At 44.8% G+C, this 14,462-nt stretch overlaps 1 protein-coding gene and 1 long non-coding RNA gene across 3 annotated transcripts in view; one reads left to right on the top strand and one right to left on the bottom strand.

Annotated features, from left to right (window-relative positions):
- Positions 1–14,462, top strand: part of LAMA4 (laminin subunit alpha 4) — a 132,820-nt gene that overhangs the window by 91,507 nt on the left and 26,851 nt on the right. Inside the window, exons 23-28 of the mRNA XM_075597648.1 lie at positions 1,564–1,726; positions 3,298–3,431; positions 4,746–4,917; positions 5,062–5,193; positions 11,495–11,634; positions 13,870–14,005. Of these exons, the coding sequence (XP_075453763.1) occupies positions 1,564–1,726; positions 3,298–3,431; positions 4,746–4,917; positions 5,062–5,193; positions 11,495–11,634; positions 13,870–14,005 (877 nt within the window). The remainder of the gene's footprint in view (positions 1–1,563; positions 1,727–3,297; positions 3,432–4,745; positions 4,918–5,061; positions 5,194–11,494; positions 11,635–13,869; positions 14,006–14,462) is intronic.
- The window catches only part of LOC142493513 (uncharacterized), a 32,939-nt gene that overhangs the window by 8,525 nt on the left and 9,952 nt on the right, over positions 1–14,462 (bottom strand). For both annotated transcript variants that reach the window (XR_012801128.1, XR_012801127.1), the window contains one exon: positions 1,599–1,712. This is a non-coding gene — a long non-coding RNA (uncharacterized LOC142493513). The remainder of the gene's footprint in view (positions 1–1,598; positions 1,713–14,462) is intronic.

The following is a 14,462-nucleotide window of genomic DNA, read 5'->3' as shown; positions in this document are numbered from 1 at the left end:
CAAAACTCCTTTGTGGACACGAAAATGTGTAATGGAAGTGACTAAATGGCTGGTGCCCGCGCAAAAGCGGCCATCGCAGAGCGCACATGCACAGAAGTGGCTGGCACCACCCGATCATGCGCAGAAGCGGCCAGAGCCACTAGCACATGCGTAGAAGCACCCGTCAACACTCACGCATGCGCAGAAGCTCTTTTCCACTTTTGTGCATGCGCAGGAAAAACTAACTTGTCTTCCGCAGAACGAGACATCACCACTCACGCATGCGCATAAAGGAATACAAATGATCGCACATGCGCATTAACTTCCAAAACAACTTGTGCATGCGGGGAAACATGCATCACTCACGCATGCGCATAAGCGAACATAAATGCTCGCGCATGCGTAGAGACAAATAAACGATCAGTCTCCTCTGCGTATGCGTACAAATGGCCATCATCGCCCTTGACGGCACTAAAGGAGTCCCTCAAGGCGCACTCAACAGTGAGAAGAAGCAGGACGAGCTCGGCCCTCATTTGCAACGTTTGAATTCACAAAAAATAATTTGACATACAGTACACCAAAGTGGATATCTGTCTATGCACTTTGTGGTAGGTCCTATACTATATTATCTTAACTTTGGGGTCTACCATTACCCTGGTACTGAAACCCTTACAAATTGACACCAACTCCACACAGGATTGTTATATGAAATAACTATTAAGCTGACACAGTACCAGCAGTTTTAAAAACAAAACTACCAGAGTACCACTACTTTGGTAAGAAAACCTGCCACAGTACTACTGTTTTTATAAGGAAACCTGCCACAGAACCAGTATTTTTATATTCAAATCTCACACATTACCAATACTTTAATACACAAAAATACCACAGTACCACTACTTTTATACACAAAAATACCACAGTAACAGCAATTTGATTAAGCAAACCTGAGACAATATCAGTACTTTTATAAATCAACCTGTCACAGAAGCTGTCCAATTACTTTGGCTAATTTGCATCTTTCCCTTTTATCATAACTGAACAAGAATAGCGTTAATACAAACAACAATAAGGCTAATACAAACATCCATCAGCCTTAATAATGACGAAGACCAATGCAGAAAGAGTTTGAGAGTATCAAGCTCGAATTAGAGCAAGTAAAACACCCCTCAAAAAAGAAGGGGTGTGCGCCGAGCACGCAACTTCTTTGTGTTTTGTCACTGAAATTGTATTTTGATTTTGATTGAATGAAAGACTTTTGAGTGTATTATTACAATTTCAGTGACAAAACACAAAAGTTTCACTTAGAACGCACGTACTCGGAGCACACCCCCTCTTTTTTTTCTGTTATCGCGCACCTACTTTCTGAAATAATGTATCTCAAAACCGCAAAATGTATCACAATCGACTTATGTCAACAGCCGACATTACTAATATATTCTGAGCTCTGTGCTTAAAAATGTCTCTTAGGTATTTGTTTATTGACAACAAACACAGCTAAACATTAGGGGTAAGTATTTCTTCCTGAAGTTATAATCTAGTGTAACTAGAGTGGCACACTTTTATTTTTCATTCCTTTCACAGACTGGGACGACATGGAAAAGTGTTTTTAACAATACCTAGTCCAAGCAGCACAGCAGAGGAAAAATTCATCAAGAAGGCCGAGGCTCCAGGTAGTGATTCGCTGTTGGATCTGGAACCTGGTAACACTGTGTTCTATGTTGGAGGAGTGCCTGCAGGATTTAAGGTGAGGAGGGTATAAGTGTCCCATTCACAAAATTATTGATATATACAGTATATATATCTATATATATATTCTTACCTTCTTTTCACTCTTTTTCTCCCCCCCCTTCTTTCTCCCCTTTCCCTCTCTTTTCCATTCCCCAGTCCCCCTTCCCCTCTTCCTTCTTTAATTTTCCTTCCATCTTTCTCTTCATTGTTCTTTTTCACTTCTCCCTTCTTCTTTTTTGTGTAGTTTATGTATTTATGTATAGATTGCATTTGTGTACTATTGTGTACATCATATTGTTTTTTTGTATTTTATATGCTGCTTTTATTGATTGTGCTCATACCCATAATCATATGCACATAATATATAAACCCATCATGTTTTCCATATACATTGTATTACATCCTAAGCATCACTTGATGAATCAATATACTTGGATACAAAGTCTGTTAAGTACTGAAGACAGTAACAAGTAGGTAGCTTTATGCATTAGAATTTCACCAATTCACCATCATTTTAAAAATCTAATGGAAATCAATTGAAACTGAGGGTATATATATTAGGGTATGAGTGTTACCATCTACCGCCTGACGAAGCACTGTATAGTGTGAAACGCGTTGTGGTAGCAGCCCCCCCTCCTGTTTCCTGTGTATTTGCGCACTGGGAGATCCATGATCGGAACAAGCTGTGAGCGAGTGAGACGTGCACTGACGAAGTGCATGTGGCACCTTTGACCCCGGAAGTAATACCGAGTGATTCCAGCACGCAAGACTTTCAGCTCAAGACTCAATATCCACTTTGCTCCCTACTCCATCTGGACTCGATATTTGTCAACACAGACATATTTTATTTGAATTTGCTGAACTGCAGCTACATTACATGCGAGTCTCTACTTGCTTATACCTGTACTGCATAATATATCTTTTACCTACCTTTGGTGCGCTCTGTGCCTCCTCTCTTTATATCCATCATATAAACCCCTTTTTTCACCACAGGGGCCTGCAACCATTGCTAACCAATGTATTGCAGGCTCGTTTGCCAGCAAATCTGTTAAAAGGTAACACACGCATGGCATGTTTTATCAGTACTAACTATTATTATCATGCTGACCGGAGTGGCAAATATTATTTATGTGTGATTAGAACAGCAAAACATGTAGCATTGCGCAATGTAAAAATATATATATTTGAAGCAGGGGGTCTCCGGAGATAACCCCGGAAATCTCAGCTGTGAGGACCCCCTGCTTCCAGAGATACTTCCCTCCATAGCTGTGCCGGTATCTCTGTGGAGTTTAAATGCCCAGGTCACGCGGGCCAATAGGAAGCCGCAAGGGATGATGCCACGGCTTACTATTGGCCCCACGGTACATTTAAATGCCACCATTATATTAGGCACACAAATTCCCTGGCTGCAGATACCGGCACCCGATCTTTGGAAACAGGGTGTCCCTGGAGCTGAAATTAACGCAGTCCAGCTCCAGAGACCCCCTACTTCAATCCTGTAAGTTAGAAAATATATATAAATTGCGCAGTGCTACATGTTCTGCTGCTTTAATGTTTATCATTGCTTTCTTGTTTTCATCTCTACAGCTCCCTGCCAGTTTAAACCTACCAGGCTTGGTTGGCTGTCTGGAACTTGCTACCCTCAATAACGATGTGGTTAGTTTGTACAATTTCCAGCACATCTATAACATGAACACAATCGCAGCACCACCTTGTCTCAGGTAAATATGTCATGTCTCATCTACAGGCAGTTTATCTATATCATAATATCCAACATACACAATCCCTGCAAGTTCTAACCCCAACACCCACTACATCATATTATATATTTGTGTATACTAAACTGTTTGTCTTCTCATAAGTAAGGGTCATTTTGTTAAACTCTTTGTCAACAGCGTTATAAGCCTGCACCACTGTCCCTTTGTCACTATCTCTTTTATTACACAACTACCATGGCTTTTCAAAAGATATGGTCCCAGTGATATAGAAAATGGGAAACGTAGCATATTCAAATAAAATACAGTACATGCTGCTACATTACTCAAGTTAATTAACACAATGATCACTTAGATTGTAAACTCTTCGGGGGAGGGACACCTAATGTCTACTTTTATGTTGAAGTGCTTATTCCTATTCTGTCACGTGTATTACTGCTGTAAAGCGTTATATACAGACGAGACAATGAGTATTCTAAAACTTGCTTTAAACTAGCCCGGTTACATGCTGGGTGTAAGCTGGCTAGTTTAAGGCAAGTTTAAGGCATTTCTGAATTGACTAATGACCCATCGGATTAACACAGCAGGGGTCCCTGGCAGTTTGAATGGGACTGCAAGGGACCCCCGCTGTTATACTGATGGGCCATTAGTCAATGCAGAAATGCCTTAAACTTGCCTTAAACTAGACCCAGCATGTACCTGGTTCTTTTTGGCGATTGCCACTGGTTTGTGTTAGAATAACCGTCGGCACTACAGTATATGAATGGCGCTATATAAATAAAGATACATACATACATACATGCATATGTACATACAGTACACAGCACCTGTCCTGCCTTTTTATATTGATTTTTTTAACATGATTGGAACTGGTGGGTTTTGCGGAACTGAACTGCTCAATTTTCAGGCTGCAGGGACTTCCTTACAGTTTTAGCTGCTGGTCTTCTATCCCCATGCCGTTAAAACAAACTGGCTGCTAAACCGCGAGACACTAGGAAGCTGCAATGGATGACGTTGCTGCTTCCTATTGGATAATTGCTGGCGTCGTCTTAAAAAAACCAGGAATTGTACCAGCAGCAAAAACTGGAAGTACTATGACCTGTTACAGATCTACACTTTTCCCAGAGTAATAATACAGCTTCTAAGACAGAACTACAACATGTACTGTACAAATTCTATCTATTTACAGAAACTCTATCATTTAGTTAATATGGGTATCTTCCAATGTTCCTATTTTCTGTTTTTGTGCATTGCTTTTCTATATGAACTTCTGTAAGAGGATATAATACTTCTACAGTAATTAACTCTAATTTTCCTTAGGAATAAGTTGGCCTTCACCCACAGCCGTGCAGGAAGCTATTTCTTTGACGGCACTGGCTATGCTGTTGTACGCAACTTGGAAAGGAGAGGTCGGTTCACCCAAGTCACTCGTTTTGATATTGAAGTGCGAACACCAGTGGACAATGCCCTTATTTTCCTCATGGTTAATGGAGTAAGTATAGTATATCTTCACAGTACAGTACAATTATGTTGTGTAATTATGTTAAAGTTATTAAATATCGTGGAAGAAACCTGCAATGTTTTCCATATGGTTGTTTACCAATGGATGTAATTGTGACCTGTGCTCTTTACGCAGACCAAGTTCTTTAGTCTAGAAATCCAGGATGGCTACTTGCGGCTGCTGTATGACTTTGGATTCAGTGAAGGGCCTGTGCTTCTTGATGATACATCAAAGAAATTCCAAATAAATGATGCAAGATACCATGAGGTATGATGCGTATCACTGAATATTAAAACATTAAGGGTGTGTTACTGTTTTGGTTTAGTGTTATTTTGGCATTATCACTAAATAATGAAAAATGATAACATTTTGCACTCTGTCCATGAAATGCATCGGGTCACACTGTAACGCTCTTTCACTTTCAAACCTTTAAAAATCTACATCAAAAACGTGAAGCTATTACTGATTTCATAATTATTGTACATGCAGAAATTTCCAGCAAGGGCATGGCAGTCTTAAATTAAATATTCTAAAGCAGGCCTGCACAGCATGCGGCCCGCCTGGCCTCTCTGTGCGGCCCGCAATAAGTCCGGCCGGGCTACAAATTAATTAATTAAATAAATGTTAAAAAAAAAAAAGTTTAAAAAAATGGCGCCGATTCCCTGCGGTCCCGGCGCGCATGCGCAGGGCCCGCTCCCCCCCCCCCCTTGCAACGTGGGATGGAGGGGAATCCTCTGCAGCCGCTCCCCCCCCCCCTGCTCCCAACGTGGGGCGGAGGGGGAAGCAACACGCAGCTCCTCTGCGGGCCCACTCCCCCCCCCCCCTGCTCCCAACGTGGGGCGGAAGGGGAAGTAATAATTAATAAGTAATTCAGCTCATCCTGCGGCCTGCTCACTGCTTCCCTCCGCGGCCAGCTTCCCGCGTCCCCCACGAGCTCACCTCCCGTGCCCTCTCCCCCCCCCCAAGCCCGCGCCCCCAAGCCCACCTCCTGTCCCGGGCAGCTGCCGCAGGGATATCGGGGGCAGGAGGGGAAAGCGTCCGGCGGCAACCTGCACCCACCCGGTCAAGGTAAGTCACTGTCACCCAGTCACTGTCACCCTGTCACCCAGTCACTGTCTCCCACCCAGTCACTGTCTCCCACCCAGTCACTGTTAGTCACTGTCACCCACCCAGTCACTGTCACCCACCCAGTCACTGTCATCCACCCACCCACCCAGTCACTGTCATCCACCCACCCAGTCACTGTCACCCACCCACCCAGTCAGTCACCCACCCACCCAGTCACTGTCAAAGTCACTGTCACCCACCCAGTCACTGTCAAGTCACTGTCACCCACCCACCCAGTCACTGTCACCCACCCAGTCACTTTCAAGTCACTCACCCACCCAGTCACTGTCACCCACCCAGTCACTGTCACCCATCCAGTCACTATCAACCACCCACCCAGTCACTGTCACCCACCCACCCAGTCACTGTCACCCACCCAGTCACTGTCACCCACCCACCCAGTCACTATCAACCACCCACCCAGTCACTGTTAGGTCACTGTCACCCACCCAGTCACTGTCACCCACCCAGTCACTGTCAAGGGTCACTGTCACCCACCCAGTCACTGTCCCCACCCAACCAGTCACTGTCTCCCACCCAGTCACTGTCTCCCACCCAGTCACTGTCTCCCACCCACCCAGTCACTGTCACTCACCAGTCACTGTCTCCCACCCACCCAGTCACTGTCACTCACCAGTCACTGTCACCCACCACCCAGTCACTGTCACTCACCAGTATTGTATTGTATTGTATTGTATTGTATGTCTTTATTTATATAGCGCCATTAGTGTACATAGCGCTTCACAGTAGTAATACATGTGGTAATCAAATAAATAACAGATAATATAAATAACAGATCATGGGAATAAGTGCTTTAGACATAAAAGTAACATTTCGGAAGAGGAGTCCCTGCCCCGAGGAGCTTACAGTCTAATTGGTAGGTAGGTAGAACGTACAGAGACAGTAGGAGGGAGTTCTGGTAAGTGCGTCTGCAGGGGGCCAATCTTTATGTATCCTGTGTTCAGAATATCCACAGTGCTATTCATATGCTTCTTTAAGCAAGTGTGTCTTAAGGTGGGTCTTAAAGGTGGATAGAGAGGGTGCTAGTCGGGTACTGAGGGGAAGGGCATTCCAGAGGTGTGGGGCAGTCAGTGAAAAAGGTATAAGGCGGGAGAGGGCTTTAGATACAAAGGGGGTAGAAAGAAGACATCCTTGAGAAGAACGCAAGAGTCTGGATGGTGCATAGCGAGAAATTAGGGATGAGATGTAAGGAGGGGCAGAAGAATGTAAAGCTTTAAAAGTGAGGAGAAGAATGGAGTGTGAGATGCGGGATTTGATCGGAAGCCAGGAGAGGGATTTCAGGAGGGGAGATGCTGAGACAGATCTAGGAAAGAGTAGAGTGATTCTGGCAGCAGCATTTAGGATAGATTGTAGCGGAGACAGGTGAGAGACAGGAAGGCCAGACAGCAGGAGGTTACAGTAATCAAGACGGGAGAGAATGAGGGCCTGAGTCAGAGTTTTAGCAGTCGAACAACAGAGGAAAGGGCGTATCTTAGTTATATTGCGGAGGAAAAAGCGACAAGTTTTAGAAATGTTTTGAATGTGAGGGGCGAATGTGAGAGAGGAGTCGAGTGTGACCCCTAGGCAGCGTGCTTGGGCTACTGGGTGAATGATTGTAGTTCCAACAGTAATGTGAAAGGAGGTAGTAGGGCCAGGTTTGGGAGGAAGTATGAGGAGCTCTGTTTTAGCCATGTTGAGTTTAAGGCGTCGGAGGGCCATCCAAGATGATATAGCAGAGAGACATTCAGAAACTTTGGTTTGTACAGCAGGTGTAAGGTCAGGTGTTGAAAAGTATATTTGTGTGTCGTCAGCATAGAGGTGATAATTAAACCCAAAAGATGTTATTAGGTCACCTAGAGAGAGTGTGTACAGAGAACAGAGAAGAGGTCCCAGGACAGAGCCCTGGGGTACCCCCACAGAGAGATCAATAGAGGAGGAGGAGGAGGTGTTAGCAGAAGAGACACTAAAAGTACGATGGGAGAGGTAGGATGAGATCCAGGATAGAGCTTTGTTCCGAATACCTAGAGTATGGAGAATGTGGAGGAGAAGAGGGTGGTCCACTGTGTCAAATGCTGCAGAGAGGTCGAGTAATATGAGCAGAGTGTAATGACCTCTGTCTTTGGCAGCATGGAGGTCGTCAGTTATTTTAGTGAGGGTTGTTTCGGTGGAGTGAGCAGTGCGGAAGCCAGATTGTAGAGGGTCTAGGAGAGAATAGGTGTTGAGAAAATGGAGCAAGCGAGAGAATACAAGACGTTCAAGGAGTTTAGAGGCAAAAGGCAGGAGGGAGACAGGTCGATAGTTAGAAAGACAGGTAGGGTCAAGCTTGCTGTTTTTCAGTAATGGTATGACTGTTGCATGTTTGAAGGAGGATGGAAAGGTTCCAGAGCAGAGGGAGGAGTTAAAAATGTGTGTAAGCGTAGGGATTATAGTAGGAGCTAGAGGTTTTAGGAGATGGGAGGGAATGGGGTCAAGAGGGCAAGTGGTAGAGGGAGAAGAGGCGATCAACAGCGACACATCCTCCTCTGAGACAGTGGAAAAAGAGTCAAGGAAGGCAGGAGGAGAGTTAGGAAGAGGTGTAGGATGGGGGGAAGAAACAGAGGGGATGTTCTGCCGTATGGATTCCACCTTTTCCTTAAAATAGTCAGCAAAGTCCTGAGCGGAGATGGAGGAAGGAGAGGCAGCTGAGGGTGGTTTGAGTAGAGTATCAAAGACAGAGAACAGTCGGCGTGGGTTAGACTTGTGCATGTTGATTAGTGCAGAAAAGTAGGCTTGTTTAGCTTGCGAGAGGGCAGAGTTGAAACAGGATAGCATAAATTTGTAGTGAAGGAAGTCTGCGAGAGTGAGACTTCCTCCAGAGGCGTTCAGAGGAACGAGTGGAGGAACGCAGCATGCGCGTGTGGGAATTTAGCCAGGGTCTAGGGTTAGAAGGGCGAGGGCGGCAGAGAGAAAGCGAGGCATGTAGATCAAGAGACGAGGACAAGACAGAGTTGTACTTTCTGACCAGGTTGTCAGGGTCTGTAGCAGAGCTGAGAGAGGAGAGGGAGCAGCGTAAAGTGGACTCAAAGTCAGGTAAGTGAATAGAGCGCAGGTTTCTGCAGAACCGGGGGGTAGATGGAGGTGGAGAAGGGGAGAAGCGAGATAAAGAGAATGAGATGAGATGATGGTCAGAGAGAGGAAAAGGGGAAATGGAGAAATCAGAGAGAGAGAAGTTTTTAGTGAAAACCAGGTCTAAGTAGTGGCCATCCTTGTGGGTGCTGGCTGCAGTCCACTGTTGAAGGCCAAAAGAAGAGGTAAGAGAAAGAAAGCGGGAAGCCCAAGAGAGAGAGGGGTCATCAATGTGGCAATTGAAGTCCCCAAGGAGAAGAACAGGGGAGTCTGAGGAGAGAAAGAAAGAGAGCCAGGATTCAAAGTGAGAGAGAAAGGCAGAAGGGGGATGAGTAGAGGTAGGTGGGCGATAGATGACCGCCACATGAACAGGGAGAGGAGAGAAGATCTGGACAGTGTGAGCCTCAAAGGAGGGAAAAGCAAGAGAGGGGGGAATAGAAAGGGTTCGGTAATGGCAGAGAGAGGAGAGCAGGAGCCCCACGCCTCCACCCCTGCCATCAGTGCGCGGAGTGTGGGAGAAGGAAAGGCCGCCATAGGAGAGGGCAGCTACCAGAGCAGAGTCAGACTGAGTGAGCCAGGTCTCAGTTATAGCAAAGAGAAGCAGGGAGTGAGAGAGAAAGAAGTCATGTACAGAGAGGTACTTGTTAGAGAGGGAGTGAGCATTCCAAAGGGCACAGGAGAAAGGGAGAGAGGAGGGAGGGTGGCAGGGGATGGGTATGAGGTTGGAGGGGATGACACCAGAAGAAGTAGAAGTTGCATGTGGGAGGCGAGGACGAGAGCAAGTAGAAATAAGACAGGGACCAGGATTGGGAGAGATATCCCCAGAAGCAAGGAGGAGAAGCATGGATAGAAACAGGATGTATGAGGAGGATTTGTAGGGGTGTTTTTTAGTGCAGGGGACATAGCTGTGTGGTGTCAGAGGACGCAGGTAAGAAAGGAGTTCATGTGAACTGAGAAGTGGGGAAGGAAGGAGAGATGGAGATATATGAATAGAGTTTCAGACATACTGAGGCTGGTAGAAAGAAGTGCATAATTTGAGAAGAAGTGAAGTTACAGCAAATATAAATAGTAAAGGCAGCATCACAGCAGTAATGATGCAGTCTGGTATAGATGTCACTGTCACCCACCACCCAGTCACTGTCTCCCACCCAGTCACTGTCACCCAGTCACTGTCTCCCACCCAGTCACTTTCACCCACCCAGTCACCCAGTCACTGTCACCCACCAAGTCACTGTCTCCCACCCACCCAGTCACTGTCTCCCACCCAGTCACTGTCAACCGTCATTCACCCAAGGGGGAGAGTGATGTGAGGTGCAAGGGGGGAGAGTGATGTGAGGTGCAAGGGGGGAGAGTAATGTGAGGTGCAAGGGAGGAGAGTGATGTGAGCTGCAAGGGAGGAGAGGGATGTGAGCTGCAAGGGGGGAGAGGGATGTGAGCTGCAAGGGGGGAGAGGGATGTGAGCTGCAAGGAGGGAGAGGGATGTGAGCTGCAAGGGGGAGAGGGATGTGAAGTTCAGGGGGGGTGGGATGTGTGTGGTGTGCAGGGGGGTATTATGTGTTTGATGTGGATGGGGGGTATTATGTGTGTGGGTTAGGGGGAGAGATGGGGGTATGAGAGATAGATGGGGAGTATCGCAAAGGTTGATAGTGTTGGGTTCTGGGGGAGATATGAGGATGATGATGAAGGGTGCTGGGGGAGATATGAGGATGATGATGAGGGGTGCTGGGGAAGATATGATGATGATGATAGGTGCTGGAGGAGAGATGATGATGATGATGATGATTTTACCCGTGCGGCCCAATTTTTTTTTCCTTGGAGCAGTTCGGCCCTTCGCACTTTACGAGTTGTACAGGCCTGTTCTAAAGCACGGAGTCTGTGGAACCATAAAAACAGCCAAGGAGGGTAGTGGGGTTTTGGGAATGAGTTCAAGAAATGGTGTACTTAAACATTTTTATGTTGACCAAATGGATCCATGTGCGTTAGATATAAACAAAACTATGCATCAACATGGCGGACATTAAACTTAGCAGATCTGTTTGCTAAGCAGGTTAACGCCAACTTGGCAGGAATTTTTGCTGTGCATTGTAGTAATCTTCCCAACTATATATACACGCTCACCAAATCGCACAGAGAGGGTGAAATAAGGTGGGAAATAAACACAGATTTATGCTCAAGAGACTCGTTTCAACGGTTTTTCATAGTTCTCATTTGATGGCAAAAATGGCTTTCCAACACAGTTCCCAGTGGATCAAGTGACGTTGATTTTTTTTATAACACACCAGTTAGCTGATTAATGGTAAGACTCCCTTGCACCACTCTTTCCCACCTAATCCCCGCTCTCCATTGTCTTTTCCAGATTTCCGTCATTTATCACAATTTCAAAAAGATGATCTTGGTGGTTGACAGAAGACATGTGAAAAGTGTAGACAATGAAAAAACTTCCCTTCCTTTCGCTGACATTTACATTGGAGGAGCACCTTCACAGGTTTTACAAAGGTTGGTGTATTTATATTATCTGCAGATCTCACAAGGGACTTACACATTCAAAGATAGCCATATTAGATAGTCCTGAGTGTGTTGTCTGTACTTTTTTCTAGGTGGGAGCAATTTCCTTTTGAAACTGCAACACCCCTGCAGTATGTAAATGATTTCCAACTAGAAAGAAATCATTACATGGCTTAGTGCTCTGAACTAAGGATACTTTAAATTGAAGCTGTATCTTAATTATTCAGAAAGAAACAGGGTTATACTTTATTTATAAGGCGTGAGAGACAATAAAATGCATATGCTGGGATTCAGTAACCTCTGATATGGGATAGCGCGCCACAATATCGCAGTTAACAAGGTATCACTTGGCTGTAAAACCCCATCTTCTGCTTAACGTTTCCACACACTGATACAGAAGGTATCAATCCCCAAGGAGCTTGCAATTTACACAGAAGAGGAAAAATGGAAACACAAAGATTAACAGGGGGGGAAAGCTAGTTTTGTTGAGATTTGATGACACTTGTGGGGGAGGGGGGCTATGGAGCTGATGGGGGAGGAGAAGGTATGGACCTGAGAGGGAGGGGAGAAGGTATGGGCCAAAGGGAAGGTAGGGGTAGGTATGTGCTTGGGGGGAGGAGGTCTGGGCTTTGGAGAGGGGGAGTAGATATGGGCCTTGGGGAGGACCGCAATCTCAGAGTCCTGCCTGCGGGTGCCTGGTGGAGAACCATGATGTCCGCGAATGTGCCTGATAGAAGCCTGTGGAGGGGCCTGTCTGCAGGAAACCATGACTGGACCTGCCAGAGGGGCACGGTGACCGAGGGGAGAGCCTTACAGGCCTTCTTCAAGAAAGAACAAACACGATAGGCCCTCTGACACGTTTCTCGCCGTGAAGGCGCTTCATAAAGCACCTTCACTGCGAGAAACGTGTCTAAGGACCCATCTTGTTTGTTCTTTTTTGGCTATTATGCCTATTAAATTTTACCTGCCTCCAGCCTTTCATCTCAGACTTTTTTCCACTACTATACTCCTGGGTGATATGTGGGACTGCAGCTTTATAAGACGATTCAACAAACTTTTAGTTAATGCACTGATAAGAGGTTATTACAGTATTTAATCAGATAGGCAGCACTTTGCAGTGCAAACATACAAACAAAAGTTCACATTGTGTAAAAGACAGTCCTTCCCCGAAAACCAGTTTATATGGTTAGTGGTCGAAGTAACTTAAAAAAAACAAGTGGGTCTGTCACTGAATTAGAAAAAGATCTATATTTATTAAACATGGGAACAAATGTTTCTAGAGTAGACTGTATTTTATTTAAGCAATGTATATGCTGTAAAAATAAGATGGGGGGCGTTCTAAAATAAATTCCCTTTTCTTTAAAAAAGTGCAATAGTAAGATGGTAAATATAAATGTAGTGGTACAGTACTATGGGTGGGAAAACAAAGTAATGGTACAATTGCACTTTGACCACTGAATATGCTATGGTAGGACATGGGATATAAGATTGAAGTGGAGAGGAAAGTATGTGCTTAAGTGAGAGGACTATATAGTTATGATTAAAGCAGCAGTTCCACTGTTTTTGTTTTGTTTTTTTTACTAGCATTGGAACTAGGGTATCCCCGTACTGAAGTGCTTTTTTGCTCAGCTCTGGGTAACCCCTTGGTTCCGGAGATATGACCGGTAAAAGTAGCATGTTTTAGTCCCAGGAGCAAATAGATTTGTGTTTTTAATAAATCTCCCGCGTCACACGGGACAAATTGAAGCCGCAGCCTTATTCCATGTGGCTTCCTATTGGCGCGCATGATGCGGCGGATTTCAACACCAGGTGGCGCTACATTACCGGTAAGTATCTCGGGAATAAGGGGTTCCATGGAGCTGAAAATAATGCAGGCCAGCTCTGGGGATCGCCCTAGTTCCCATCCTGGTAAATTGAAAAATGGAGGTCCAGGGGCGAGGGGAGCAGGATAGAGTGGGGGGGCTGCTGCTTTAATAGCATTTTCAAAGGACTGAAACATTTTCTTTGAAGTGTGGGTTTTCAGTTGTGGGACCTGAGAATGGTGATAGATTTTTCGTTTACTGAAAGGAAAATCTAAACCATGGAGGCAATGACTTAAGAGCAGTAGAGATACAGGATGCAGAAGTGACACATCGGGTGACAGAGCACCAGAAACAAGCAGAGGGGAGGAATGAAATATCATAAGGAATCAAATTCATATTAACTGTTGATCTTTATTCCCTGCAGTGTGAGGAACCACCTGTCTGTAGATGTTGCATACAAGGGATGCATGAAAAGTTTCCAGTCCCAGAAGAAGGACTTCAATTTGTTAGAAGAGCCTGATACCCTCGGTATCAGCTATGGCTGTCCTGAAGAATCACTGGTAAGTTCAGTATAAATTACTTATTTGTGAATTGTCTCAATGGAACAAGGCAGGAAGGCCATAAAAGCAAAATATGGTATATACAACATTTATATAGTAAATACAACATTTACTTGGCCTGTCTAATATTAGGTAACTTTCTGAATGTCTCCAGTAAGTATAGTGGTGGTCTAAAGTCCTCTAGTAATACCTATTCCTGGCAGAAACAAGTGATATTTTCCTCATAAGGTCACATACAGTAGGGTTGCAAAACTAGTGCAAATATTTATGACGCCCAAAAATATATTTGAAAGCAATTTTATTTGTTTTTCTATTTTCCATTCTATATTAAATTAGACCGGCTATTTAACCTATTTTTAAATGAATAAATCAGGGCTAATAATGGTATTGAATAAATGTGTTCAATTGATTGCACCTCCAATGTCAGTCTGCACTTAAAGGAGCATATGTTCTTGGG

This window comes from Ascaphus truei, chromosome 4 (genome assembly GCF_040206685.1).
Source record: "Ascaphus truei isolate aAscTru1 chromosome 4, aAscTru1.hap1, whole genome shotgun sequence".
NCBI lineage: Eukaryota > Metazoa > Chordata > Amphibia > Anura > Ascaphidae > Ascaphus > Ascaphus truei.
Note: the sequence above shows the minus strand (reverse complement) of the source record. Positions and strands in the feature narration are given on the sequence as shown.